Source organism: Mixophyes fleayi, chromosome 5 (genome assembly GCF_038048845.1).
Source record: "Mixophyes fleayi isolate aMixFle1 chromosome 5, aMixFle1.hap1, whole genome shotgun sequence".
Lineage (NCBI taxonomy): Eukaryota > Metazoa > Chordata > Amphibia > Anura > Limnodynastidae > Mixophyes > Mixophyes fleayi.
The window spans coordinates 81,727,563-81,755,147 of record NC_134406.1 but is presented as its reverse complement, the minus strand read 5'-3'; the positions used below and the strand labels follow the sequence as shown (position 1 = coordinate 81,755,147).

Below are 27,585 nucleotides of genomic sequence, written 5' to 3'. Positions count from 1 at the left end.
TTTAGTGGTGGTTGTATGCCATTTGTACCTATGAGGGTTAGTCATTCACAATGACTTGTATGATGTCATAATCATGATGATATGTTAATAAATCACTTTCTCTGTATTATAGGACTCATTAGCTGCTGAGATAGAGGGATCAATGAGGAAAGAGCTGCAGATAGAGGAATCCGACTCCCCTGAAATGAAGTATGACATTATTCACTGGTCTGATCAAATTAGCTGACAACTTCATTCTATTTGGCAGTATAAATGTATATTTTTTTAAAATCTAAAAATACAATGGTGTCAACATTAAGATCACTCAATATTTTTGGATATGTAATATAAAGGAGTATTTCTCTTTTGGTAAAGCCAGATAACAATAGTGATACTTTTTCTTTATTGTTGCTCACAAAAAAAAAAAAAAATTCTTTCAGAGGAGACCTTTCATGCTGCCTTTATGAGAAATATATGGGATAATGTAACTACTGCTAGTGCAGAGGGGTACTACAAAAGACATACACACTGGCATTTTTTATGTTTTCAAGGTTTGCAAAATGTATGTCAACTGGTCTGACAGTAAAACATTGATCCTAGAGTAGCCATACCCATGTGGTGTATTTACTTGTGTTGCGTTCCATTGCGGCAGTGTTTTTTTTTTACTTTTATTTTCATGCGTTTCATCACTTTGGAAAGCACGGAACTTCTAGTAAAAACTTTAGTAGAGAAAAGCATATGGAACACCTTAACACTTGATGTGCATTTTTGTTAACGTTAAATAATGTATCTAAAATTTCAGTGGGGATGGACCCTTTTATAAAGGGTATGGATCTCCTATATGACTTCTTATATCCATAATAATTTACACTGGTGGGTGTTGTTCATTATAATACACCAATTTTCCTAATTAATGCTTAAGTTGTGACTTCAAGACTCACCGTGTATACAGATATTCTTTAAATGAGTTTATAAATTTGAAACACTTGTGTGGACATTGTATTTCTGGCTTATACTAGTCTGTTTCATTTTCCCGATTGTGAATGCATCAAGTTTGCTACAGTGCAGACACTAAGAAATGTGGTTCACTTGAGGGTCAGTGACTGAATTAGGAGTGTTCATCCTCTCAATAGACTTCAGTTTCTTCTCCTTATTCCTATGTTTCTTATTTCATTTTTTTCGTAAGGCATGAAAGTGTGTCATTTTATGTACTTATTTGTAATAGATGGAATAATACTCTTTTTTAATGCTTCGCTCTTAGTGGCAATCAGCAAAAGCGTGTGTTTGAGACCGTGCGGAACGTGAACCAAGTTGTGAAGCAGAGGTCATTGGCTCCTTCTCCAATGAACATCCCAGGTTCTAACCAATCGTCTGCAATGAACTCTTTGATGTCTAGCTGTGTCAGCACGCCACGCTCCAGTCTCTATGGAGGAGATATCTCCAATATTGTTATTGATAACAAAACCAATAGCATTATCCTGGAAACGGAGTCAACAGAAGACAGGTAAGACAAATAGATCAGAATAGGGCTGTTACAGCACTGTGGTAGTAATCACATAGGTAAAAATAACATTCCTTGCAACAATACAAATGATAGGGATAATAATAAAGTGAAAAAATACTTAAACACAACATAGTGTAATACAGTCACAAAAACTGGAGTTATGTAGTAAATGTATGGAAAGACTTCAATCCTTTCTTCTTATGTGAATCCACTCACCAGATAAAACATATAAGTGCGCCCTAATTAATTAAAAGTAGATATCATATGGTGTCTTCACCCAATCTCTTATGTGAGTGCACTTACAAGATGGAAGGAAACAACAGGCCTGGGTTCAAATTTCTTTAGGGACCTCCCATATGGATAATCAGGATTCTCTCTCAGATAAGCATGTTCCATGGGGTATATAAAAGGCAAAAGAACCAGATCTAGCGTGATATCGTTTGTTCCAAAAAAACATTATTACATACACATATAAAAATTAAAAAACATTACATAAAAACTGGACCATAAGATCATGAGGGTCCCCACCAGATGAAGGTGGAAAAACAGCTTGTAATAAGTGTCCCCGGGGTCCACTTCACTGGTTGTTAGTTGGTAAAGGTGGGGTCCTCATGTATTCCAGATCCAGTAGCCCTATTTCCAACGCGTCTCAACCTCTCAAATTAGGTCTTTCTCAAGGATAGGGCTAATGTCAAATGAGCTCCCTTTTATACAGAAAACTGTCATGATCTTGGTTCAATGGTTACATATGTTTTAACATCCACATTTTATAAAAGAAGATAGGTAAGTGTGCTTTCACTGTCTTACTTTAAATATATATGTAGACAGATATAGGTATGAGACCACAAACTGGCAATGACATAAAGGGCACATTGACATGTGGCACTGACATGAACTCAAGTTGTTTTATTAATATCTTTGTTGCCTGTCCCCTTCATAAGCTGAATGCTTGTTTTTATTTTGGTGAATAGAAGTTATATTTTATTTTACATTGTATATTGTACAATAGTCATCAATCCTTTTTATGAAATGGAAATCTACAGAACATTAAAGATGTGTGCAAAACGTTTGACTTCTGCTTATAGCTAAAGGTTTAAAGTATCATTAACCAAATTAAAATGGGTACAATTTTTACTTTAATCCCTTCTCTATTTCGCATTGCAATGTAACATTTATAGAGGTCATGGAAAGATGTCAGCTGTACACTCTGCAATTGCTGCTTTCACTACACTTAGCTTCTGATGACAGTATAGGGTCTTGCAGTAACAGGGCCATCAGATTACCAGAACAGCAGTGTTCTCTTTCACAATTGAATTGAGTGCATTATAGTGAACTCATGAGGACATTGCTGGGGGTATCTGCAGCTTTGTACATTAGTAATGCTGACAATGGTGAGAACTTAGCAGATTCTCTATGATTTGTTAGGCTTAAATTAACAAAGATCTTTCACATATCTTTTAACTTATTGGAAGTACTGTACCATGATGATCTATATCTATTTGCTCTTTAACAAATTATGAATGCTATGTTCATAGTAAACATTAATATACATCAATTGTGAATGTTCTTCTCCTGTCCCTCCAGTGATGGAAATAAGAACAAGAAGCCTGGGACGCCAGGAACACCAGGTTCTAATGACTTAGAGACAGCCCTACGACGGCTGTCCCTTCGGCGTGAAAACTACATCCTGGAGCGCAAGTTCTTTGAAGATGATCAGGAGCGGAAGCTGCGCAGTCTTGCTGATAAAGGAGAATTTCACAGCGGGTCTTTAACACCGACAGAAAGCATCATGTCCTTGGGCACTCACTCCTCCAGGATATCGGAGTTTACCGGCATCTCAGGAATGTCCTTCAGCAGCCGCTCTTACCTGCCAGAGAAACTTCAGATCGTGAAGCCCCTAGAAGGTGACAAGGGGCCCCAGCCCTTCTATGTTTTGCTTACTGACTCGTTGTGGTCTCTGATACACCACCAGAAAGCTGGTACTTTACCTAACTCACACTCTTTTTATTTTCGAGATAGCCATCCTCGCTGTTGGTTTGAGATATTTTAGTGTTAATGTGGTATACAATGCTAGAGAAAATGATACTGTATCTTTTAGTTTATCAAGAGACACCTACAATTGGTTTAGTCCTTTTTCCATTTTACAGCAAAAACCTAATGCTATGAATTATCATGGAGCTCCCCCGCTCCATCAGAACTTCCCCTAATCTGTCCTCTTTCAAACGAACATTAAAAACCCACCTTTTCCTTAAAGCCTTCCAGTCTCATGCCTAAACTCCCACCGGTCGGCTACCTCTCTTCATCATCCCTTCTTCCCTTCTCCCCCTTCCTCCTGTCTCTCCGTCTCATCCATGTGTCTGTCTGTCTTCCCCTCCCTTTAGATTGTTCGCTCCTTTGAGCAGGGCTCTCCTACCTTCTGTTTCCATCACTTTTAACTGCGCTCTCCAGCTACTCAGCTCACCTCCTCTCAGTCCCTCTGCCCTCTGTCTCCTCTTGCTTCTCTCCGCTCCCCTCAGTGACTCTCAACCTGTCATCCGTGCCCACCCTCTTGGGCCATAGTTACCTGCCTATACTCACTTTTCCCCTCCCTCCCTCTCTTTCATGCTGTGCCTGAGCCCCCAGAGTTATAGTGCTTACTGTTACTTGTACTGTGCTGTTTCACCTTGTACTGTGCCATTGTTTGTCCTTGTACGGCGCTACGGATACTTTGTGGCGCCCTATAAATAAAAATTAATAATAATATAACACTAGCTTTTATTGATTTGTTGAGGCATCCACAGTATTCATTTTTAGCAAGACTGCAAAATATTTTTTTAAGGAGTTTGTTCCCTTGTCTAGTAATACTCAAATCCTCACCTTTCTGCTATTTAGGGGTAAATGTATCATACCCCGTTTTTTTCAACTCGCTGGGAATCGGCGAGTTGACCGCAAAAATTTAAAGCGGCACTGGCTTGTAAAACGGGGTATGATACATTTACCCCTTTAGTCTCTTTATATGGTCACATAACTCTTTTGATGGCACTTAATATCATCATAAATATAGTGTATACATTGTATCCTTTATAATGAATTTTTAGTATTTAACAGTGTAATGCCAGGTGCCCTATTTGATATGTTTGTTTCCTCTCTTTAATTTAAGTTTTGATCACTTACTGTTAACCCTTGAGTTGCACAGGTCCTTAATTCTATTCTGATGTATGTATGTATGTATATATATATATATATATATGTGTGTGTGTGTGTGTGTGTGGACCTGACAAACAGGCCTTAAAACGAATCCACTCCCACCTGTTTCTCCATAAGAGGCTCTGGTTATTCCACTAGAATAGTATAGATGGGTAGCGCTAGTAGCCAGTAACAAGTGATTAAGTTCTGACATAGAGGAGAGAGTCTGGTGCTGGAGAGACGCAGCTATGTGCGCTTGACTTCTTACCTTGTACCGGGACCAGCCACCCTCTTCTGCATTAGCAGTACCAGAGCTTATGTGGAACAGGGTAAGGGTGTGGCCGGAAGGTAGTGCTGCCTATATGACCGTGTATTTTGTAAGTTATCACGTGCATACTATGGTAGTTTTTTTAAATTGTTTATAGTCAGTCTTCCATTATGCAAATATCAATGATCTTAATATATTTTTATACCAAAGTAATTCAATTTGATTTAATGAGTATTACACACATATACAGATATGAAATTATTTTCAGATTATTTTTCATTTATGAAAGTGTAGTTCAGAACAAACTATTGTAAAATGTGGAGTTATTTAAAAATAATTGTCTGTCTCAAATAAAACTCTACTTCTCTTTCATAAATGCCCCTGGTTTGTAAACTTTTAGAAGGCAGAGAAAGCCCATATGCTATTACGGGTTTGCAATCTTTCTAACCATTGATGTTTACTGTGGTAAAAACTAGTGGAATTCCCAGTTGTTAAAATGTATTTTTCTCCTGGCACTTTAACCACTTTCTGTACCATATATTCTATATATGCTTACAGGCTCCTCATTTTGTCATGGTCGTCATGTAATAGCATTTGCTTTTGTATCTCTGCTGATCTTCCAATAAAATTTCCATTATATTTCATCTATCCTATTTCTGTTTCCATCTTTTTCCTCTGCTCTGTTTGTATTTTTTTTCTTTCTCTGTTGTTTTGTTTTCTTGCTTTTTATACAAATACATCATTAGAGGTGCATTTAATAATTCTTTGATATATTTATCTATTTAACAACAAGCTGGTTCACAGTCATCTTGGTTTACCTGGAGTAGAAAGTGGTCATATTCTACTCCTTATATCTTTTGTAAACATAAAGCACCAGCATATTTAAAACCAGTTGGCTTATTCATGCCCCATGGGTAAATTTCTGAAATGAAACAGAATTAAGTCACCTTATAAATAGTTACCTAAAAAAATGTGTGTTTTTTTTATATTTTCAATATATTTTAAGCTAAGGTTAGTTCTCAACTGTACATGGTCCCCCTGAAAACTCCCATATTGTTTTGCTCCAGTATTGTACATTAGTATGACTACTCTGTATTATTTTTATTAAGTCATTGTATATCTTTTTTTTTTTTTTTTCACTTGAATTATTTTCTGTTTTTTTACCCCTTTTTTTTTTTTTTGTCACGTTGGACTGATTTTCATTACTTTTCTCTTTTATTGCCTTCAACTTGACCGTGCTTACAGGTCAAAGACCAAAAATATGCAGGGTGTGTTCTATGTGCTGTAAACAATGGGTATGTATAACTTGTAAAGATTTGCAGTAGAGTAGACTGTATGTCTAAAGCTCCCACTTAACCCTTTGTTGCTAAGGGTAGCATATAGATTAGCATATAGACGTGCTGTTCCCTGGGTTAAATTCCCCTACACAAGTTTTATATAAAGCAAGCAGTGCATATGAATATGGTTTTAGGCAATTTCCAGTTACAGTTGCAAATATCCCGATATTTACAAATTTATCTAAGCAGTTATCCACTTTGTTCAAGCTGATAGATAGCAGGCCATATGAATATAACAAGTTAACCCGTGCATGATACTCATGCATTCTAGTCAAATCAAGCTACTTAAGGTGTTAAAAAGGTTCTTGTCATGCATTTGGGGCTAGCCCAGGCCTCCTCAGGGGAAGAGCGTTACTTCCCGACGTAAGCGCCCTTTTTTAACGTGGTTTTGTCCACATGTCACCACCTCATCATTTTTCTCCATCACCTCATCCTTCATCTTTATCGCCACATCTATCCAGATGTCTATCCAGACACAGGGATCTCTCTCAGCGGTCCTGAGTATCACTCCTCTCGCTCTGTCACCCCCGGCAACCACCAACCACTCCCCACTGTCACCCCGGCAACCACCAACCACTCCCAACTGTCACTTCTCCTTCAAGAAATATATATATATATTTTTAAAATCTTTATAAACCCTTTTAACAATTAACAAATTAAATTAACAAATTAAAAACATCTTAGTATACCAAATGTCAGCCCTTTCTGAGTTTTTTTTCCCACACACTAAGAATTTAGTAGGTCAGTGTATAACTCCGCCCAGCAGGTGGCGCTGCAGCTTGGGTTTTTTTCCCCCACACACAGACACACGCCACTAGGCTTTTATATAGTAGATTAGTGAAAGAAAGCTCCCATTCAAGGCCTTCTCAATGCTCCCAAAGCAAAGTATATATTATTAAAACAATGTTTCTAGTAGTCATCCCCTTTTACATCCACCCACCATAGGTATACTGTGTAGTGTAATCTCCTATACACAATGCCACTAAAAATAATGATAATCCACCAGTGATGTCTGTAAAGACCGTGAAGTGTTTGTAAAGTGTCAACTCAAAAAAACAATATAAGAATTTAAGCACACACTGCACAGAAAGCAGCCTTCGGCATTTAGCTGCTGAATTGCACTGCAGTTAGCAGCTGTATGTATGTCATGGGTATTTTAGCAGTATTGGCAAATGCATATTTTCCACTCAATGAATAAGTTGTTTATAGAGAATGAACACCTTCAATTGTAGTCTTATTGCAATTATGGTATTTATGTCACATCGCATTTTCCAAACATAGATTCAAGGAAATACACTGTACTTTCTAGATCAGGGGTGGTCAAACCAGTCAGAGCCTAAGTGCCAAAAATTACCCATAGATACGGCAAAGAGCAAACTTTAACTTTTATATATGTGTACATTACATATACACAGTATAAACATGCACATACATAACGCACACATGTACATTGAAAATATAACATAATTTGCAATACCTCGCTAAGTGAAAAATAAGATATCAAACAATGCCGAAATATGTTCATAATAATAATAATCAACTCAGCTTTTACCTGGCTGCTGTGTCCAGCGGAGGAGGGTTTCAAATGGTTATTAGTCTCTCCACAGTAGCTCAATGTGCTTCTGTAGCCACAATCGCTGTGGAGGGAACAGACTTGCCAAATTTTATTAAATGTAACATTACTCCCCCTTACTTACCTTATTCGCAGGACACACACAGCAGACAGTCTGGTTCACACAAAAAAGGAAGGAGGGGGAGCACTCTCCACTGTCTCCTCCTCCTTCCCTGATTGGACTGATTACACCTTGTGACCTCCAGAGGAGGTCACATGACTGAGGAGTTGCGCTGGCTGGGGACCGAACTGCCCCTGCCGGCACCAGGAACAATGGAGTTCTGGCAGGGAGGCTGATTTACCCCTGCCAGCGTCGGAACCGCACGTGAAGGCTAAAAGAGCCACGGGTTGGCCACCCCTGTTCTAGATTCATTTAAACAACAAGTCAGCATTATGTGCAGTGATACTAAAAAGTCTAGTTGTGATGAGTAGTTGTTTTGATCATTATATTTAACAATAGAACTTCCATATGCCATGTTGTGCCAATATGAACAGTTGTCCAAAATTGCAGCATCGTTTTTAATTAGTCTTAAGTTTTCGAACACTCAATGGTAAATCAGTTTTATGGTAGTGACACATCACTGCCACATATTAAATAAAAGAACATACCATGGGTGGGCAATTAAATGCTCTTTGGCTACGTGCAGTCCATAAGTGATATGCAGCCCTCCTCAGCTTATTAAATTACCCTCCTGTGTTTCTCATGTGAACTGATGTGGGTGAGCACGGTGCATTGTAGATACCAGTGTCTTCTCACCAGCTTGGCCACCAGCCACAGATTGGCTTTCTGTTTGGGCAATGTGAACATTTTATGCTGTTACTCTGACTTCATAATGTGAGCTAAGGCTCTGCAAAGGTAGCATCAAGCCCTTGTGTGAGAAAGATATGTTGCTCACTGCCAATTTATACAATTGATACAATGCAAATTCTTGCTATAATGGATTACGGTATGCTATCTATGTACGAATCTCTAACTTCAAACATGGGTTTGTGACAAATCCATGTTTTAAAGTTTGTATTGTACTTGTGGTGTTTACTAGAGTTCTAGATGTTACTCTGAAGTGTTTTTTTACGGAAGACAATACAAATATAATTGTTAGGCAATGTAAACATTTAACAATTTAGCATTTCCAGTGAATTTACACAACAATTTTAAGGGAAATATGTCTTGTGCATATAATGTTTACATAATGACTGCAGTGCAAGTTTGTGAGGTTTGTTTTAAAGTAAGTCATTTTTTGTTTGGTGTTAGTTTTGATGACTCCACACAAAAAAAAGATGTTAACTGATTAAAATCATTATGTTGGATACTAGAGTTTAGTGCACAAACTTCTGGTACTGGAAATAACACGTCTTCTGCCTGAAATTGTCTTTTGAAGATACAGAAATACACTCTTGCTGCCATTTGACAGTTAGGGGGGTATTCAATCGACGGCGGGATCGCCGAAAATCCTGCGCTCTAAAAATGTTACCGTTAATACGGTAATTCTGCGCATAAATACCGTTAATACAGTAATTTACTCGCTGAAATCTCCGGGAGCTGAGAGCTGCAATCCAGCGAGATATTACCGTATTAACGGTAATATTTTTAGAGCCCGGGTTTTTCGGCGATCCCGCCGTCAATTGAATACCCCCCTTACTTTGTGAAAAACGAACCTTCCTTAGCAACATCTGTAACCATGGAAACAAATTATGAACTTTTTAAGTTGTTTCCATGTTTATGGATGTTGCTAAAGATAATTAACTTTTCAAAAGCTACGTGTCAGCTACCAGCAAATAATGTTTTTGAATCTTCAGTTGATTTAAAAAGCTATTCCCACAATTTGTAGTACTCATAATGTTTTGAATTAGACAACATTATTTTTAAGTTTTTGTATTTAACGTGCATTTTTGTTCCGGAGACACCTTGCGCGCTATTGTTGGATTACTTGCTCTTGAGAATGTCTGTAATCAAGTGCATTTACTGACATTGCAGCTGCCATATTGTTTGTTCTGCATAATGAATATTTTTATAGAAAAAAATATCATCCTTATAGGTAATTGAAGCAGTGCCCTTATAGGCCCCAAAATGAAAACACTTGATTGACATATGGGAAATATTGGAGATTGTGACCACGCTGTTCTCTACCAGTGATGGTTGAGAGTTTGATAAAATATGTAGAAGTGGTAAAAATGTGAAATCCAGCACTGATTCCGTTACCATGCAGAAACTTCCATGTCATAATCAGTAAAGTGACTGTGGAATGTTTATATCAAAGCATTCTGACTGAAAGATCTGTCACACATGTAAATATAAGCTTGTAAGGCTTAAAAAATATAAGGCGCCTACGATTTAACATATCTCCTTATTCTAGCACTCCCTATGTGTATGTTAATCTTAAAGACCCATCCCCACTACTGTATAGTAAGTTATAAGGGAAAGATGTAAAGAAAGCCAAAGTATGCTGAAAGTTAAGCTTGGCATTTTATAGTCTCATCATTGAGGGAACATGTCGCCTGCCCTATGTTATCTTCATATGTTCTTAGTACATGATGTGCATCTTTACATTATTAGAGCTTGTGAATCTGTCTGTCCTGCCATCCATACTGTTTACATTAATTAGAAATGTGTAATAATACTACTGAAGAGAAAACCTTTTTTTGTTTAACAAAAACCCAAAAAAACCTCTACAGCCTTTCTGCTGTTCATCTTGTGTCTTATAAACCATATATTTTCTTTCTTGCCTACTAGTTTTACATTTATATAGTTTTATAAGTGACCATACACTCCATTAATTTAAACAAAGTCTTTTTATACAGGTTTATTAAGATTACAAATGACCAACTATGGAATTACAGGAGATCAGTAATCCAATATACTTATGCACATTTTTCGTGGCCTTTTTAGGTTATCATGAATTAGTCAAATTACACAACTAATAATTATTATTATAAATGAGATAAATATAAATTTATGTTTTAGCTGAATACCTATTTTCTGGCCATTCTAGGTTCAGCAACTTTACATCATTGGCAGCAGTTGGCACAGCCGCATCTAGGCGGAATTCTGGACCCCAGACCTGGAGTGGTCACCAAGGGCTTTCGAACCTTAGATCTTGACCATGAAGACGTGTACTGCTTCGCAGACTATGAAGAAGACGAGACAGGTGACATTCCTTCCAAGAGCTTAACTACCTCGAGTTCCGTCCATCAGTCAGAGACCTCAGGTGAGAGGTCTCAAGCACAAGTGACTGTGTCAGACAGCAAGAATTGTTCAAGCCATTCTAAGGCTGCCCCCGAGGACTTGCAAGAGCCCGCGACAGACGATGATGAGGGGTCTGGTGAGGGATTCTCCTTACGTCCTGTGAAATGGACATCTTTACAGGATATTGAGTATTGGGCCATTTTCACCTCTACACCACAACATTCCCGTACATGTCTTACTGCATACAATAAGTGATCACAGTACATAACAACCTCTTGTTTAGCAGGTCTCCTCATTTTTATTTGCAGTTTTGCAAGAACCTCATATATTATATGTAAAGGCTGCTAAAAGAAAGAGGCAGGCAAACCACGCAATGAATCTTTACAAACTATGTGCCATATATTTCCAAATCTTGATGTCGACACTGAGGATTATTTTAAATTGGAAATTATGTGTTTTAACATTTGGTTCCCTCAGAAAAATCAGGACTCTGTAAACTGTTTTTTTTTTTTTGGTTTTGTTTTTATTTTAGTGCTGTGCTGTTTTCACATGTGCGTTTGGTTAAAGCGCCATCTTGTGGAGCAGTCACAGTAATGCTTTCTACTGCTGTTCATCGTATGCTACAAGTGGTAGTTACAGCAAACATATAATTACAAACATTTGTAATTAGCAAGCACTTAAATGTTTTAAGCTTGCTATTTATTATACATTTCCGAAAATGTCATTATTTTACCTAATTTTCACCCAGGCAAAAAAAAACTGCCATGTTTTCTAGTCTGAAATATGTGTTGCTGTTTTTTATACTGAGATCTGCAACATTTTTAATTTTCCACATAATATCAAAGATTTTATCTAAATATATTGTAGATATGTGTAAATATGATGTGGTCCATTGTGGATGTTTTTTGGCAATACTAAATGATTATTTTGCACTAATAGAAAATATTTTGTACAGATTTGCTAAAAATCTTATTTGAGATTTTACAGGGCTAAAGATAAGTTTGTATTAAAGGGATTTTTACAGTACCAAATTCATGGTTTTTATTTTTACTCTAATAAGCTAGGGACCCAAGACAGTCATGATTGGTAATCTTCCTATATAATAAGCAATAGCACTTGTGTATGTTCATTTAATAACATGGTGAATATTCTCCTGCAACTCCTAAATGGATCATATGTTGGGTGTGAAAAATCTTAGGAAAATTACTCTTTCTGATTCTCTATTCTCAGATTTGGCTGGAGTTCCAGTGATGTGGCCAGGAAACATTATTTTAGTCGCCTTTTGGCCACCTGATTGTAAAGTTAATGTTTTGTACTATTCAATGTGTTTCTTCGTGCTCCTACATTGGTAATCACTATTGCAATGTTAGACTAGATTAAGTAGATCATGCCGCTGTTGAATTTGATCCCACATTTGAACAACAGGAGTAGAAACAACCGTGACAGTGCATGTCAAACACACATGCCTTTGACTTATGGTGGTTAAGGAGCCCTTGGTCTTGCATTGATGGCAAAAATGGAGCAGGAAACATACAAAAAGAACGTGCTGTAACTGAATGCAAGTATGAACTTGGGTGTAGTGACATCGGAAACTATGAAATCCAATGTCACCCCTATTTTACATGAGTTGTATTAGTGTTAAAAGTGTATATGTTTTGACGTTGCCGGCTATGATGTTTGTAGGCCTTACAACTACATCAAACATTGCATAGATGACATATTGGGAAACCCTGTATTTATTAGAACTAGCCAGTTCATTTTGGGTTAACTCTGGGGTCCCACTAAATACTAAATCTGTTGTCTGGGAAGTGTCGTAGTTGCTGCTGTTGCTATTTATTCCGGTTTTCCACTGTACGATACACTTACACTTTACGTCTATATGCTTATATATATATATATACTATCAAAATAAAGCTCTGCCCCCCCGAAATTCGCTTGGATACATAATGCACTAATAAAAATAAATATCTTTGTTTAACCAGCTCAGGAAAAGCATTTAAAAATGTGGAATGGTCATGAATATGTAGAATTGGAAGGCATCACATTAGTGCTATTTGCACAATGTTAATAAATAAGTCTTTTAGTGTGTTACTGTAGTATTCAATATTCATGTAAGAATTTAATTCCCTGAATGGTGCGATAATTTTAACACAAATTTGTTGTCTATTCATTACAGTCGCCATTTATTTTTGAAATGCAAGTGCTTGATATGAAAATGAAAGTTAAAACATACGGTTAAGAAAATAATGTTCATCTATGATTTTAAACAATAAGATATGGATATATATTTATTTTGATCTAGCTATATAGTATATAGGTAGAGCACTCCAATTTCAGGGAGTTGTGGGCCACTTTGCCTAAATCCTAAACAAACTGCTTGCGGAGTGACATTGCAATGACATGATTTGCAGTCTTATCCTCCGTCCCCATTCACCTCACTTGCCTCTGTGATTTCCTGTAGGAGAGGTTCTAAAAATAGGCAAGACTGATTTCATGTCATTTACATTTTGTAATTATAAAAATATAAGTTATTAAATTTATTTTAGTGAACTGAAGTTACATTATAAATCCATCCATGAAGTCTATAAACAGTATAGCAAAAGTAGAAAGTATCCCACCAGGTTAATTAAGGAGAGAGTTAGTAATTAGCAGTCACCTGGAAGTGTTTACTATACCCCATGATTTATGAAAAGAAATGCATTGGAAGGTGTTTTATGTGAGTATACGTTGTCCTAATTCCATGTCATGAAAGTTTAATTTATTAACACAACTGACGTTGCCATATAAATATTGGCAAGAAGCATTTGTTTATTTCGCCCCATGCACAGTGACATTTTAAGCACTACTTACATTTTTTGCACTATAACATGTGCTTTAGGCTTATATGCTATTATACCTAATAAAGAATAATATACCCAGGGCCTGATCAACCATTAGGCTGGTGAGGCTGCAGCCTGGGGCGCTGGGTCCCTAGGCGGCGCAGCGCCGACACAATTAGCAACCTTTAAAAAAAAAAAAACTACCTAAAATGTCCGGCGCTGCCTCTTCCGTGATCGGCCGCCCCTGGTTTTAAGGGACGGTCCCGGCTGTCAGTGTATTCAATTACACTGATGCAGGCAGCTAACAGCAAATCCGATGCTGTTAGCTCTCCTGTCAGTGCAGCTGCGGTGTTAAGCTGAGTGTGGTCATGTAAGATGATCACATGACCACACTTGGTGCACTGATAAGGCAGCTAACAGCATGGAATGTGCTGTTAGCTGTCGGTCAAGAAGACAGATGTGTCAGAGAGAAGAGGAGCAGAAGACACACAGGTAAGTTGTGTTTGTTAAATATCGGGGGAGGAGAGGGGAGATGACTGGGAGGGTGGGGAATTAACTGGAAACTGCTTGATGGTTGGGGGGAGGAGGGTTTAAGGAATTAGCTAGGGGGGGGTTAATTAATTGACTGGGGGTAGGTTAATGAAGTGACTGGGAGGGAGGTTTAATGAAGTGACTGGGGGGGGGGGTGAGCGAATGAGTGGGTGGTTGATGAAATGGATGGTGGGGGTCATAAACCTTCTGGTTGATAAAAATGGCTCGGGGGATGTAAATGGCTGGCGGGGTGAGCTGATGAAATAGCTTGTGGGCCATGATTTCTGTATTGTATGGCGGTGACTAGAATGCTAAATACTAGACAGTCAGAGCTGGTAAATGTTAGTATATGATTGTAAATAATTTTCATATATTGTCTATATCTGTACTAGGGGGTTGTTTTATATGGCCATAATGGAATGATGTGTTTGAAACATTCAGGGTTTGTTAAAATTTTGCACTATAATATAATTTTTGCACATTTTAAATACAAGTTTCCAGAAGCCAGCCAACTGACAGCGCTCCAAAAACAAACAAAAGAGAATATCGGGTAGTCTACGTTGCAAGATCAGGTAAGAGTTGAAGTGCAGAATGAAGCGTGTTTTATGTAATAATGAATTACCCTTTCTGTTCTAAAAAGCTTAGTAGTTGGTGAGTTCTGATGTTTACACATTTGTTCTTAATGTTGTCCCCTGCACTATGTAGTTACCAATATGCTCCTCCTATCTAGGTGTTTGTTGCCTTTCCTTCCAGTACACTTTTTAGCAATGTATCATAGAACACGAGTAGGCATGACTGTTTCTTATTGGAGATTTCCACCAAATAAATATTTTAATATTAAATCCCTCCCCAAATGTATCAGTATGGCAGCGGTCTGAAACCTAGTTCATCAGGTATTTCAGCAATTCCCTCTTCCTTCCCCACTTACAATTTTGATAGTTGGCTGAGGGTATTTAAGATAAACAGTTTATTTGGCTGGACATGCCCTTTAATGGCAAAGTCAGCCAGGCACATGTGTTTATTTACTGTTGGCGTAACACTTAATATGTAATATACATAACTTCACATCTCTTCCTGTTCTGTTTGTCACACTTCTTACACTAACTCCAGTATGTTTTGTTGCCTTATTATTTCAATTATTTAAAATAAAAAATCAAAGAGAAGGAATAATATATATTCTACTGTCTATTTTGTAAATATCAAAAGTAATCTCAGACTTCCATTACCTATTTTATATATAATAACCTTTATTTCAATGATCACAGATCTCATTAGTGATTTCTGTTATAATTTTACATTTGTAGCATATCGGGTCTTCAATATTAGCATATTTAGTTTTGCTTATATTTGTAATTAGTATCCAGCATCTTCTGTAGATAAAAGCATATCATTTTATGAAGTACTCATTGACAATCCTTGCAATGCTTACAGTTGCATTATGGTTTTTAATGGGTCACTGCATAACATTTTGTTAAATATAAGGAGATTGTGTTGTTATGATTACTTATTATACTATTACATGTTTTTACTATGCAAAAGAGTAAAGTCCTTTGCATTCAAGATTAATATTTTAGGAAGTTTCTGAGAATTGTGCTGCCCCACACATCTGCCTTTTAACTACCCAAATTGAATGGTTTGTATGGGGATGTTGACTGGACTCCATGAACCAGGTTCATTTTAGTCTTTAGCTGCATGTCACAATCCTGACATTCCCATTACTGCTGCTGTTTATCAAATTGCTGCATATACCAAGTGGATTGATTGCTGTATCATTGCACTTTAATGAAAACAAGTATAATTTGTAATGTTTACAAATGTAGATGTATAGTTTTTAAGTGTGCATGGTGCTGCAGTGAATGGCCAACTAAGCACATAGAGACAGGCATATTAACAAATCACAGTATCCACATATATAGAAGATGTTATGCAGTGCTATTTCTACTGCACCAAATGATTTTATAATGAATTGCCACTTACCATTAGCTTTTTATGTTAAAAAAAATAAATATATAATTTAATAATGAAAGTAAAAAATATTTTAACTGTTTGTGCACATTGAACCCACAGCTTAAATTACGTGAAGTTATTTTCTACAGCCAACACCAAACTCTGGAAGGTGTGGTATGTCAGTTACTTGAAATACTGAAGTTATCTGCCCTCTTTACTATCATCTCCAGTCTCTCTGTGATGAACCTGTGGATAATTTATTGGTTCTACATTTTTCTGTGCTAAGAACTTTGCTTGACTCTCCTTTTAGCAGCCTCTATATATAATCAATAATCAAAAGAAATTTGAGTTTGGTGTATTAATCTGCAAGACGGCATTTGCTCCCGAACTGTACAGCACACTTCTTTCCTGAGTTATATGTGACCGTTTTCTGCTATAGTGAGTTCACCATGCAGCAGAACAGTAGCCATCTTTTCCAATGACTGGCATTAATTGTTTCATCATAAGCATTGCTCCACCCAAAAACTGAAGCAACTCAGGAAAGAATATTGCTGATAACTTTTTTTTTTCTTCCCACCTTACTAATTGCACTCTAGGTCTACGCTTCCCAAAACTTGTATTATATCCATATTACACATGAGTTACATGAGCTAATGAACAAAGCTGTTCACTACCCCCCTCATCCACGACAAGTGTCTTGTATTACATAACTGCTACTATTGCTACTATTTTCTACACAACCAGTATGTGCCCTTCTTCTTTCAGCCTAATGGCTTTCAGTGTGAATTTGTGTACAGTGAGTTTATCTGAATTTTCTTAAAATTGTATCTATGTAGTCTGCTGTCCTCTCATTTTATTATATAAAATCTGTTTCCCAGGACATAATTGTTCAACTTACTGTATATATGCCACACAATTCTATTTGTAGGTCAATGCTGTCATACAGACCTGAGGTTGAAGCTAGAGGGAACATCATCATCATCATCATCATTTAGTTATATAGTGCCACTAATTCCGCAGCGCTGTACAGAGAACTCATTCACATCAGTCCCTGCCCCATTGGAGCTTACAGTCTAAATTCCCTAATATAGACACACACTCACACAGACAGACAAAGAGGGAGATAGACAGACAGAGACTAGGGCCAATTTTTTTGATAGCAGCCAGTTAACCTAGCAGTATATTTTTGGAGTGTGGGAGGAAACCGGAGCACCCGGAGGAAACCCACGCAAACACAGGGAGAACATACAAACGCCACACAGATAAGGCCATGGTCGGGAATCAAACTCATGACCCCAGTGCTGTGAGGCAGAAGTGCTAACCACTAGGCCACAGTGCTGCCCGATTGTTGCCATAAGTATTATTTATTTGAATAGAAATTATGAAATCACCCCGGCTATTAAATAATATAAGGTGCTCTGTGTAAAGCGTATAGTGTCATACGGATTTAGTAAAACTGGTTTTGGAGTACACCAGAAGTACCAATAAGACGCACTTTTTTATAATTATTGTGGTGCTTGCTGTTTGGCATGGATTTGATCCATAAGGTACATGTAATAAATATAGACATTGAACTTCCATTTCTAGATACATGGGCTTTCTATAGAAATGTTAATTTATTTAAACAGTGCTGATAAGTGAGTAATGAGTTGCTCCTTCTTTATTTTTCTTGTGTGTAGTGCACTATCCTGGGAAATGCTTGTCTCAGACCAACTCTACATTCACTTTCACCACTTGTCGGATTATGCACCCGTCTGATGAACTCACGCGAGTCACTCCGAGGTCAGTTCTGAATATATATATGTGTGACACCCAACTCCTGTATTAAGGTACAGCAAGCATTGCCTGGCTGCTGTCCTCTTGCTTAGCATGAGTGACTTGGTGAAAAAGGATGATCTAGGAATTAAACACAAGTGTTAGTTGGCAAACAGTCACCATCACTCAGCATCTATAAAAAGAAGTTTGTGTGAACAGATGTTTTCCTATTTAAAGGGGAACTCCCAACAAAATCTAATTTTTAAGCCTAAACCCCTCTCACAACTAGTATTGTTAGATATTCTGTGTCACTTTTTCTTTTGTCTGACAGCCTTGCAGTGCAATAACACACATGATGTAATCAATAGCAACCAATCAGACACTCTTTCATTAGTGGCTTGCATGACTAAAATAAACTGATAAAAACCGATATGTGCTATGCCCCACAGCAGCAAAATCAAATATCTAAACTATACATCATGTTATTAAGTAAGCTCCATAGTGTTTTATATGCCATTTGTTTAATGAAATGGAACCAGGTCCATTTAATAATAACTGCCTATATATACTTGACTTTTGAATGTTTTTGTAAAGTGAAGCCTAGTTGTTAACAGTGGATAACCCAATGAGCACTATGCTTTGCCCTTAGCCATATAAAATGCTAGTACTTAAAGAGATAGTATCACTTGTTTTCTAACTTATTTTGTAGGGCTTTTTCTATTACATGAAATTGCTGATTTAAATATGTGCATATATTCATTTTCCTATATGTATTAAAGGAAATTATGTATTTTTAGCTCATCTGAATGACAGTAGTTAAGTACAAAAGTTTTCACCTCGGGCTTCATGAGGGTGCAGACTTTTAAAGTGCCACCATTGAAAATATGTCCCCATTGGCTTCTTTGATGTGAGAAACAATTGCCTGAATTTCATGGCAGATTGGGTTTGAGCAATTTCCATTACAATCTATGCCTAAATGATGCTGACCCTGTATATTGAAATATTTAGTATTTATAGTGTGTTTATGGAATTTTTGTAGTGAATTATTTTTCCACCACATGCTCTTCAGACATATATAAGGACAGTATTTAGTGTAAAGCCATGGAAGAAGAAATGTGATTGCACAACACTTTGTTAATGTGGCACAGGCATTTTATTACTGTATGTTTCTGCTTCCTCCATAGACTTTATGCACCTAAGTTGCCCATCACAGTATTTTTTCTCTCCCCTCTTTTCTCTTTTCATTAAAAACTCATGAGAAGAATGCAGTAAAACAAGTAGCATTAATGTTCTATTCTAGCCAATTAAACAAGTAGGAGTTATTTACTGACACATGAATAAGCAAAAGTGGTCTCTCATTTACCTTTTATGAACTGATTGTTTTCATATTGCGTTATGACTTTTCATCATCTTGGTGGTATAGTTTCCGCTAGTAATTTGTGACAGGGTTCCTTTTAAACAGTCTTTCCTTTGTTCCATTTTTGGAGGAAAGATGGTATAATCACTTTAGATGTCTTTTTAAACTACAGAGTTTAAAAGCAATACCTTTGCAGTGTAAACACGGCTGTCTCTCCTAAGCAGATGATGGACTATGGAAATAAGAGCATGTTTTGTTTTCTTCTGTTCCATCATTGGCTTTGGTAAAGCCCTCATGTGCACTTCATTGGTGTGTCTACATCAAGTATCAGGCTTCACTCATCTGCCCAAGAAAATGTAGCAAAGGAGGGACAGATTAAACAATGCCCATTGGCACAAGCCCCCCTGTCTGCCATGCTTTTGTTAAAGGACTGTTGACATGTGGTAAACTACATTATTAAGGTACCTCATGACTAACTTTAGTGTTCTGTTTAGGGCATGTAGGCAAAGTAGAGATATACAGTACATATATTGTTGAAATTTCTTTTTAATTTGAGTGCCCTGACCTTGGTGATTTGTTTATGAATATTGAGTGATAAAAATAAATGTAGCTTACAGCAGAGCTACCTAACCAAACATGGTTTTTCGCAGGTCATTTGATGAAGAAGAAGAAAGCACTTTATACCAGGTTTTGCTGAGAGGAGCTATAGGGCAGACACTATGACTGAGCGTGGCAGGGGGTGAGCAGTATTGTTGGTGAAGTACACTGGTGGCTGGGTCACTGTAGATGAAATGTTAGTGTGTGTGTGTGACACCAGCTAACATAGACGCTGCCAGCGTCTTCATCTTAACACAATTAAAGTTCATGTAGTTGTCGGACTGATGTTTCTTTCTTTTCTAATGGAGTACAAATAAGCTTTGGTGCAGTCTCATTGGCATGTTGTCTTGTTAAATTGCTTAACATAGGAAAATAACCTGTCATGTTGCCGTTTACTGAAGTATTAATACACGCATGTAGAGTTTATTTACTTTTTCTGTAATGTATGCTAAAGGATTTATGGGTATATGTAAAAATTGCCTGCGGAGCTGGCACATATCAGTGAAGCTACACTTGTGTTTCTATCTCTTTGTACCTGCTTGCCTTATATATAACATTTTCGAAATATCTTTGAAAAGGTTTTGCTTTGTTTTACAGTTTGCATTATTTGTTGTTGTTTATGCTCTTTTTGTGTTTGTTTCTTTCTACTCAAAGTTAACGTAATTAACATTCATCCAAATTCAATGTAAATAGCCTTGTTTTAGTTTGCAAGGTATATTTTAGATGAAAAATAGGCAAAGGATGTTTTTCTTCAATTTCCTGCTTTATGTAACTTAGTGCAAGCCCATTCTTGTAGTATTATTATTATTATTATTATTATTATTATTATTATTATTATTGATTTGTGAGGCTCCACAGCACCAGAGAATGCAAACACAGGGACATACAAGGTAGACAAAATAAATACAGACTTGCAAACAAAGGATAGGGAGGGCCTTGATCTTTAAAGAGCTCACATTCTAGTTGTAAGAGGGGCAAGAGGAATATTAGTAAACGAGAGACAGTGTTTTGAGATATATAAAGGTGAAGCATTGTATAGGACTTTGTAGGTAAGGGTGAGTAATTTAAATTGGATTCTGGATGACAGGGGAAGCCAATGTAGGGATTAGCAAAATGGTAGAATCTTGGGTAAGAAAAAGGATGTTCTGGTAATTTTTCCAACAGGACTGGTAGAGAGACTGGATGTAAGCACAGAGTCAAGTGTGACACCAAGGCAGTGGGCATGGTAGACTAAGGAAATTGTTCTGTTAATTGTTAAATGTGTAATTGACGAAAAGGGAGATTTGAGGGGAGGTGGTGACTGTGAGGAGGTAAGATTCTTATCTCTGTTTTGTACATGTTGAACTTTAGGTAGCATTGGGCCATACAGGTGAAGATAGCAGAGAGACTGTTGGTTACGCAAGATGATAGCTGAGAGGTATATTTGGTTGTTGTCAGCATAGAAGTAGCACTGTAGGCGGAATGAGTGCATTCGGTACCAAGAGAAGAGGTGTACAGTGAGAAAAGCAGAGAGCTGAGAACAGAGCCTTGTGGGACTCCAACATATTCAGAGAGTGGAGGGGAAGATGTGCCAGAGGTAGAGACCTTAAATGGCCTGTTCGATAGGTAGAAAAAACGGAGTCAGAAAGGCAAGAGGATTGAAGGGCGTGCAGGAGAAGAGGGTTGAAGAGCAGCAGAGAGATCCAGGTGGATGAGTATAGAGAAGTGACCCTTAGACGTTGCTGTAAGTAGATCGCAGATCACTTTTTTTTTTAGTGCTGTCTCAATGGAATGTTGGGGCAGAAGCCCATTGTAGGTAGTTGAGAATGGAGCGAGTGAAGAGAAAGTAAGATAGGTGGTCAAATAGATTGGAGGCAAAGAGGAGGAGAGAATTAGTTGGAGAGCGAGAAACTGGATCAAGAAATAGTTTTTTTTTGTTTTTGTTGTTTTTGTTTTTTTTTTATTTCTTTAAGATTGGTAAAATGAGCCAGGAAGAGGAGTGTGCCAGTGGAGAGAGACAGGCTGAAGTGATGAGCTAGACGTGGGCATGCACCTAATGTGACAAGCTACTCTCCCGAGTATATAAAATATGTTTTATTGTAAAGTGAAGGTGTCATAAGGCTCTAAATGCAGGCTGTGAATTTTTATTTTGGACTTTTTTTAAATTGGGCTTTGGATTGATTTGGACTTGGTTTGTTTATTTGTATCCACCCTTTTGTCTGGCACTAAATTTATTTAATGTAAATTAGCTCTAATTGAACAGTTTCAATTACAACCAAATTCCAGAAGTCTTACAGTGTTGGCATGCAGGAGTATACTGATACAAGTTATTAGATCCCCGGCCTTCCATCATCACATCATTTTGAAATGGTGGTGTAGACATAAAAGTCAAAGTGGCTATGCTTGTGGATAAAGTTCACTTGTTACGTACACACAGTGTAGATGGCCATTTTGTGGCAATATAGCTCATCTTTTCACTGTGCGCCAGAAACATCACTGAAGCATAAGGCAATGTAGTGAGCGTAGTATGATAGAAGTATATAAACATTATATATTGTATGTTTGTGTTTACCGGTTGGTGTCCCATGTTTCCTTTTTGGTGACTTGTGACTGTATGCCTTTAAAGTGATACTTGCCCTTTAAGTTTTAAATACAAAAGTCTCTGAAAATCATAGCATGGTGATATTGGGGGAAAAGGTATTTATTTCAGTTTTTATAGGCTTACAAGTAATTAAATAAAATTTTCATTTAAAGTGTAGATACAAGATAGCCAAATTGACTTTTATTTAGCCAGCAAGTGTTGAGACTAGATGAAGAGAAATAATAAACCAACACAGGTTCTAGAGTATTTGAAATATGACAGAAGCAACAAACTGAAGCGTTATATACCCAAGCATGGAACCATCCTGTCACTCTGTCTGAGAACCAATTGACAGGATCGTCTTTCAATTTGGCCACCATGTGGTTGTCTAGACAAGAATCAGCTGATCGTGCCACCTGGAGTTGACCACACACTTGGGCAATAGCAGTGCTGTCCAGGTCAAATTATCAGGCTGTGCTAGGATAATAGTGCTATAAATTTTGGCAGGAGCATTATCTGATACCGTTGTCCTTTTCAGTATGTGCTGCGATATTGTGCCAGTTGTTCAATATCAGCTGTAATATGGCAGCATATGTGGCCAGTTAAAGTATATGAAAAGTTAGCTGAGACGTACAAGCGTAAGTTAAATTGTACTGAAGTAGTATGTGAAGAGAGGCGTTATATGTGACTCCACGTAGTTTCATACATCTTGTATTCTCAGTGGAAGAGAATATATATATATATATATTCTATATCTATCCAGGTGCTTGGCACTCCTAAATAATAGGTGTACATTACCCTGTTGCCGTCCTCTTTACTTCCCTTGTATGGATAGTACAATAAATATATTCCAGGTGAGGCGGCACTCAAGGATTTAAGACGAGGGACATCGTTGTCCCTGAGGAAAGTAATGTACTGAAACGTTGGAATGGAGTAAATACACTTTTTTGATACAACTACAGTCTGTCTTAAATTATTGCTAAAATCTGTTGTTTTTTTACTGGACATATTTTACTGAGCTTTATAATAATTTATCTTTCCATTATGTTCTTCAGCCTTAACACAACGCCCACCCCAGCTTCTGTTATTTTCAGCACTCTAAAATCGACACCAGCAAGCACACCTTGCACCCCTAGACGTCTGAGCTTGGCAGAGTCTTCTACCAATCTGAGGGAATCGACAACCACAACGAGCACATCTCTAGGATTGGTAAGGCTCCTGAAGGAGAGAGGCATTTCAGCAGCTATGTACAACCCACAGAGTTGGGACAGGGCTGGGAACGCTTCCATCATGAACCAATCTCTTCCAAAAATGACTATCATACCTTCCACTCCTCCAAATTCGCCTATGCAGACTCCAAGCTCCTCTCCTCCCTCCCTAGATTTTAAATGCACCAGTCCACCTTATGATAACTTCCTGGCTTCTAAACCTGCCAGCTCCATCCTGAAGGAGGTGAGGGAAAAGAAGAACATACGAAGCAGCGAAAGTCAAACTGATGTCTCTGTGTCCAACCTTAATTTAGTGGACAAAGTAAAGAAATTTGGAATTGCCAAAGTCTCAGGACCAGCTCAAGCATCTGCTGTATGTGACAGCCAAAGGCCTATTATATATGATGCACAGGGACCAGTACGGACATATGTTCCCGGAGGCCTTATACAAGAAGGTCTGCCATTGAGTTACCCTGCTGTAACAAGTGGCATTCAGCTAAATGCTGGAATTCGTAGGAATCATAGCTTTCCAACTATGGTAGGATCTAGCATGCAGATGAAAGCACCATCAACATTGGCACCAGGCATTCTCATGGGAGCAAAGTTACCCAAACAGACCAGCTTACGATGAATAACATTCAGCTACTGGCAACCATTCTACTGGCTGAGAGGCTGATGGTACATTTGTCCTGCATTGTATACTGAACCTCTTGCATCCAGTGCTCCTCTGCAGAGCTAAAACTTCCTATACCTTGTACTGACAAATCAACATTGTGCCTAGATGAGAAGTAAAGACTGTACAGTGTACAAATATGTAGATACGTATCATATTGTAACTAATATTTCATCAGTTGTAAACGGAGACTGACAGAGTTTGCTGTAATATTGTAGATATTGATCATGATGATAATGTACATTAAATTAATGGGGTATGCACTGATTCTAAAGAATTCTTGGGAGGATAGAATGCAAATATAGTTTTAGTATTAAAATAACCAACCAAGGTTTTTATTTCATTTACAAGGAGACCTATCGTAGCCCAGATGTGAGGTATCCTTAAGGCACTTGAATACATTTTCCTTTTCACTGTGTTAGTAAATGCAATACATAGGTTCCTTCTTGTAGGTTATAGGACAGTAAGCACCCTGTAAAACTAAACTACTGGAAATAGCTGAATATAATTGGTCTCGCAAGCATTATAAAAAATACAGTAAATCATGTCACACATGTTATATGATTATTTCACAAAGTTTTTCAACATCTGCTAGCAACTAGTGTATTCCTAATCTACTCACAGTGGACATTGTAGGCACTATTCATAAGAGTGCAGCACATCATTTCAGTCGGAGCTAGTGACATTACTCAGGCACAAGTGCCTCATGTCTCAGTGACCGCACTTGTTCCTAGTGAATTGACAGGCTGGATATTTGTTCCACCTACAAAGTGACTCTTCTGTGCGTAGGTACACCTACTGGAATATGCAACATACTGAAAAATATGAGTTGATTGCTGTATAGGCTGATGGTCTGATCCCATTGTCTTTTTTTTTAATACACTTGACTACTTTACAAAGTATTTATACCAGACCTGCACATTCTGTCCATTTTAAACAATTATTTTTTCACTAAGCACTGGTATCTATTACAGAAGGATTCTAGGGACAAAAGGGATTTATAAGTCACGAAAACATCAACGTGAGAGATAGCAGAACTGTTTAAAAGCTTAAGTACTTGAAGTTTACTAATGTAATCATGTAAGACAACCTATGTAATTGTTTGTTAATGAAGGAACTAGATTTTTATGTTTAAGGAAGTTGGTAGGAAATAGAGCACTATTGAACTTTTTTTTTTTTTTAGTTCTCAGTTTTAAAATATTTTATTAATAGAAATAGGTCTTCGAGGACCTGTTTTTTTTGAATTAAAACACAAGGCCAAGCAATAAAGTTTGTCATATATATTTAACTGTTTTCATTTTTGTTCTATTTTTTAATAACTATTTTACTTGAATTTAATTTTAAATTACACCAAACATTTCCCATAAATCTCTTCCTGACGTGTGCATCATATCGTCTATTAGTACATGCATAACTAACCATATCAATCTATACAATGTTCAGCATTGGATTTTTCCTGCACCCTTTTTTTTCACATATAATTTTGATACCAAATTTTTATATCTTGCACCTATCGTCTGTCCACTTGTTCTCGGTAATAGGTGCCACCAATTCGCACGTCCTGAATCTTTAAGGGTTCCACAATGAAATGCAGACTGAAGGAGACCACCTTAACATGTTTTTCTATTTGCTGATGCCAAGTGTTAAATACTGTGGATTTATACCTACAAGTATGGAAGTATATATCTGGTAACGCACAATATAATATAAACCAAGCCCTTTGAATGGACATTGCTGTAAGCAATACTGCCTTTAGCTCACCTGTTATACTTAGTATCATGAACTGTGTAAATATTTTAGGTGCTGCTTTTTGTGATATTAAAAATCCATGCATGACTGATGGTTGAACAATTTTGGTTTGATATTTTTTACCATTTAATAATCAAGCCTGATAATAACATGTCATACCTCTGTCTGCCACTTTGATGATGATTGGTGGAGAGATTATCTTACATTGTAAAGTTGGTGTGTATGGAGTTGAGAGGGTAGACCAGGTATGTACAACTTTGTCACTCCAGTGGTTGCTGACTTATATCTCCCATGATGCTCTGCAGTCTTGCTGCATTAGCAGTATTAGAGATATTTGCCATATTGTTTAGCAACAAGTGGGTTTCCTATCATTGCTTTAGACTATTAACTTCTTCCTTGGTTTTGTAATGTGTGCCTATTGCAAAGCAAACATCCTAAACTATATTTTTATTGGAATGTATCTTAATTCAGTATTTAGTCAAATGAACATTGACTGTATGAGCCATTATAAAGTCCTTATTGTACTCCCTCGGATATTGGATGTAGCCAATGAAATTCTTTCACATTTTGCTTCTCAAATAAACATCACTAACAATTTGTCTTTTTATTCTTTTCTGATTAATAAAACTGCATACATACAATTCTACATTTTATTTGTCATAAATGTTTGTTTTAATATCTTTTTTTTTAATTTTTATCTATATAACCTTACAGACATACACTCACCATGGTTATAAAAAGTACTCACTCCATTTTATTGTTTTTACATCATAATAGATTTTTTAAGGAATTTTTACCAATTTATAAACCACAAAAGTTTTTTTTTTTCTTAATTGCAAATAAAAAAGCACAATAATTGTATACATAAATCTAAACAACAATATGAACAGTCATTACCAGAAGTGTTGCAAGGAGTGAAAATTGAGTAATGTCAGATGTAGAGGTGCGCTGTGCCAGTCTTATGGGCACCCAGGTTTGCTAGGAAATCTCCCTAAATATTAAAGGCTGCTGAGTGAATACGGCATATATATTGTTAGGTAGATATATTGATGCAGACATAGACGTGTGTGTAGATAAAATAAAAATCTGCAAGTGGGTGGAGACTCGGTTATACAAGTTTTCAGCCCAGGTTTCTGCCGTAAAGAATTGGCATAGCGGTTCTGATAAAGTACCCATTTGAAATGGAAGCTGTCAAATGTCATTGTTTGCAGGTGCTGGTAATGGATGTTAAACAACTTCGTGGGTGAGGAACTGCCTCTGGATATTGGGTCGTTTAACATCCATTACCAGCACCTGCAAACAATGACTGAAACCTACAAATACTGGCCAGGGTTACCAGA

At 37.2% G+C, this 27,585-nt stretch overlaps 1 protein-coding gene across 8 annotated transcripts in view; it reads left to right on the top strand.

Annotated features, from left to right (window-relative positions):
* The window catches only part of TRAK1 (trafficking kinesin protein 1), a 99,000-nt gene extending 72,158 nt beyond the window's left edge, over positions 1-26,842 (top strand). For 5 of the 8 annotated variants that reach the window (XM_075212467.1, XM_075212473.1, XM_075212471.1 and 2 more), the window contains 6 exons: positions 113-189; positions 1,241-1,483; positions 3,068-3,387; positions 10,856-11,185; positions 18,026-18,128; positions 23,671-26,842. In XM_075212467.1, the coding sequence (XP_075068568.1) occupies positions 113-189; positions 1,241-1,483; positions 3,068-3,387; positions 10,856-11,185; positions 18,026-18,128; positions 23,671-24,454 (1,857 nt within the window). In that variant the 3' untranslated portion in view covers positions 24,455-26,842. Of the gene's footprint in view, positions 1-112; positions 190-1,240; positions 1,484-3,067; positions 3,388-10,855; positions 11,186-18,025; positions 18,129-20,108; positions 20,198-23,670 lie in introns of all 8 variants that reach the window. The other 3 variants (XM_075212469.1, XM_075212474.1, XM_075212475.1) reach the window with 2 other exon arrangements.
* The last annotated feature ends 743 nt before the right edge of the window (positions 26,843-27,585 follow it).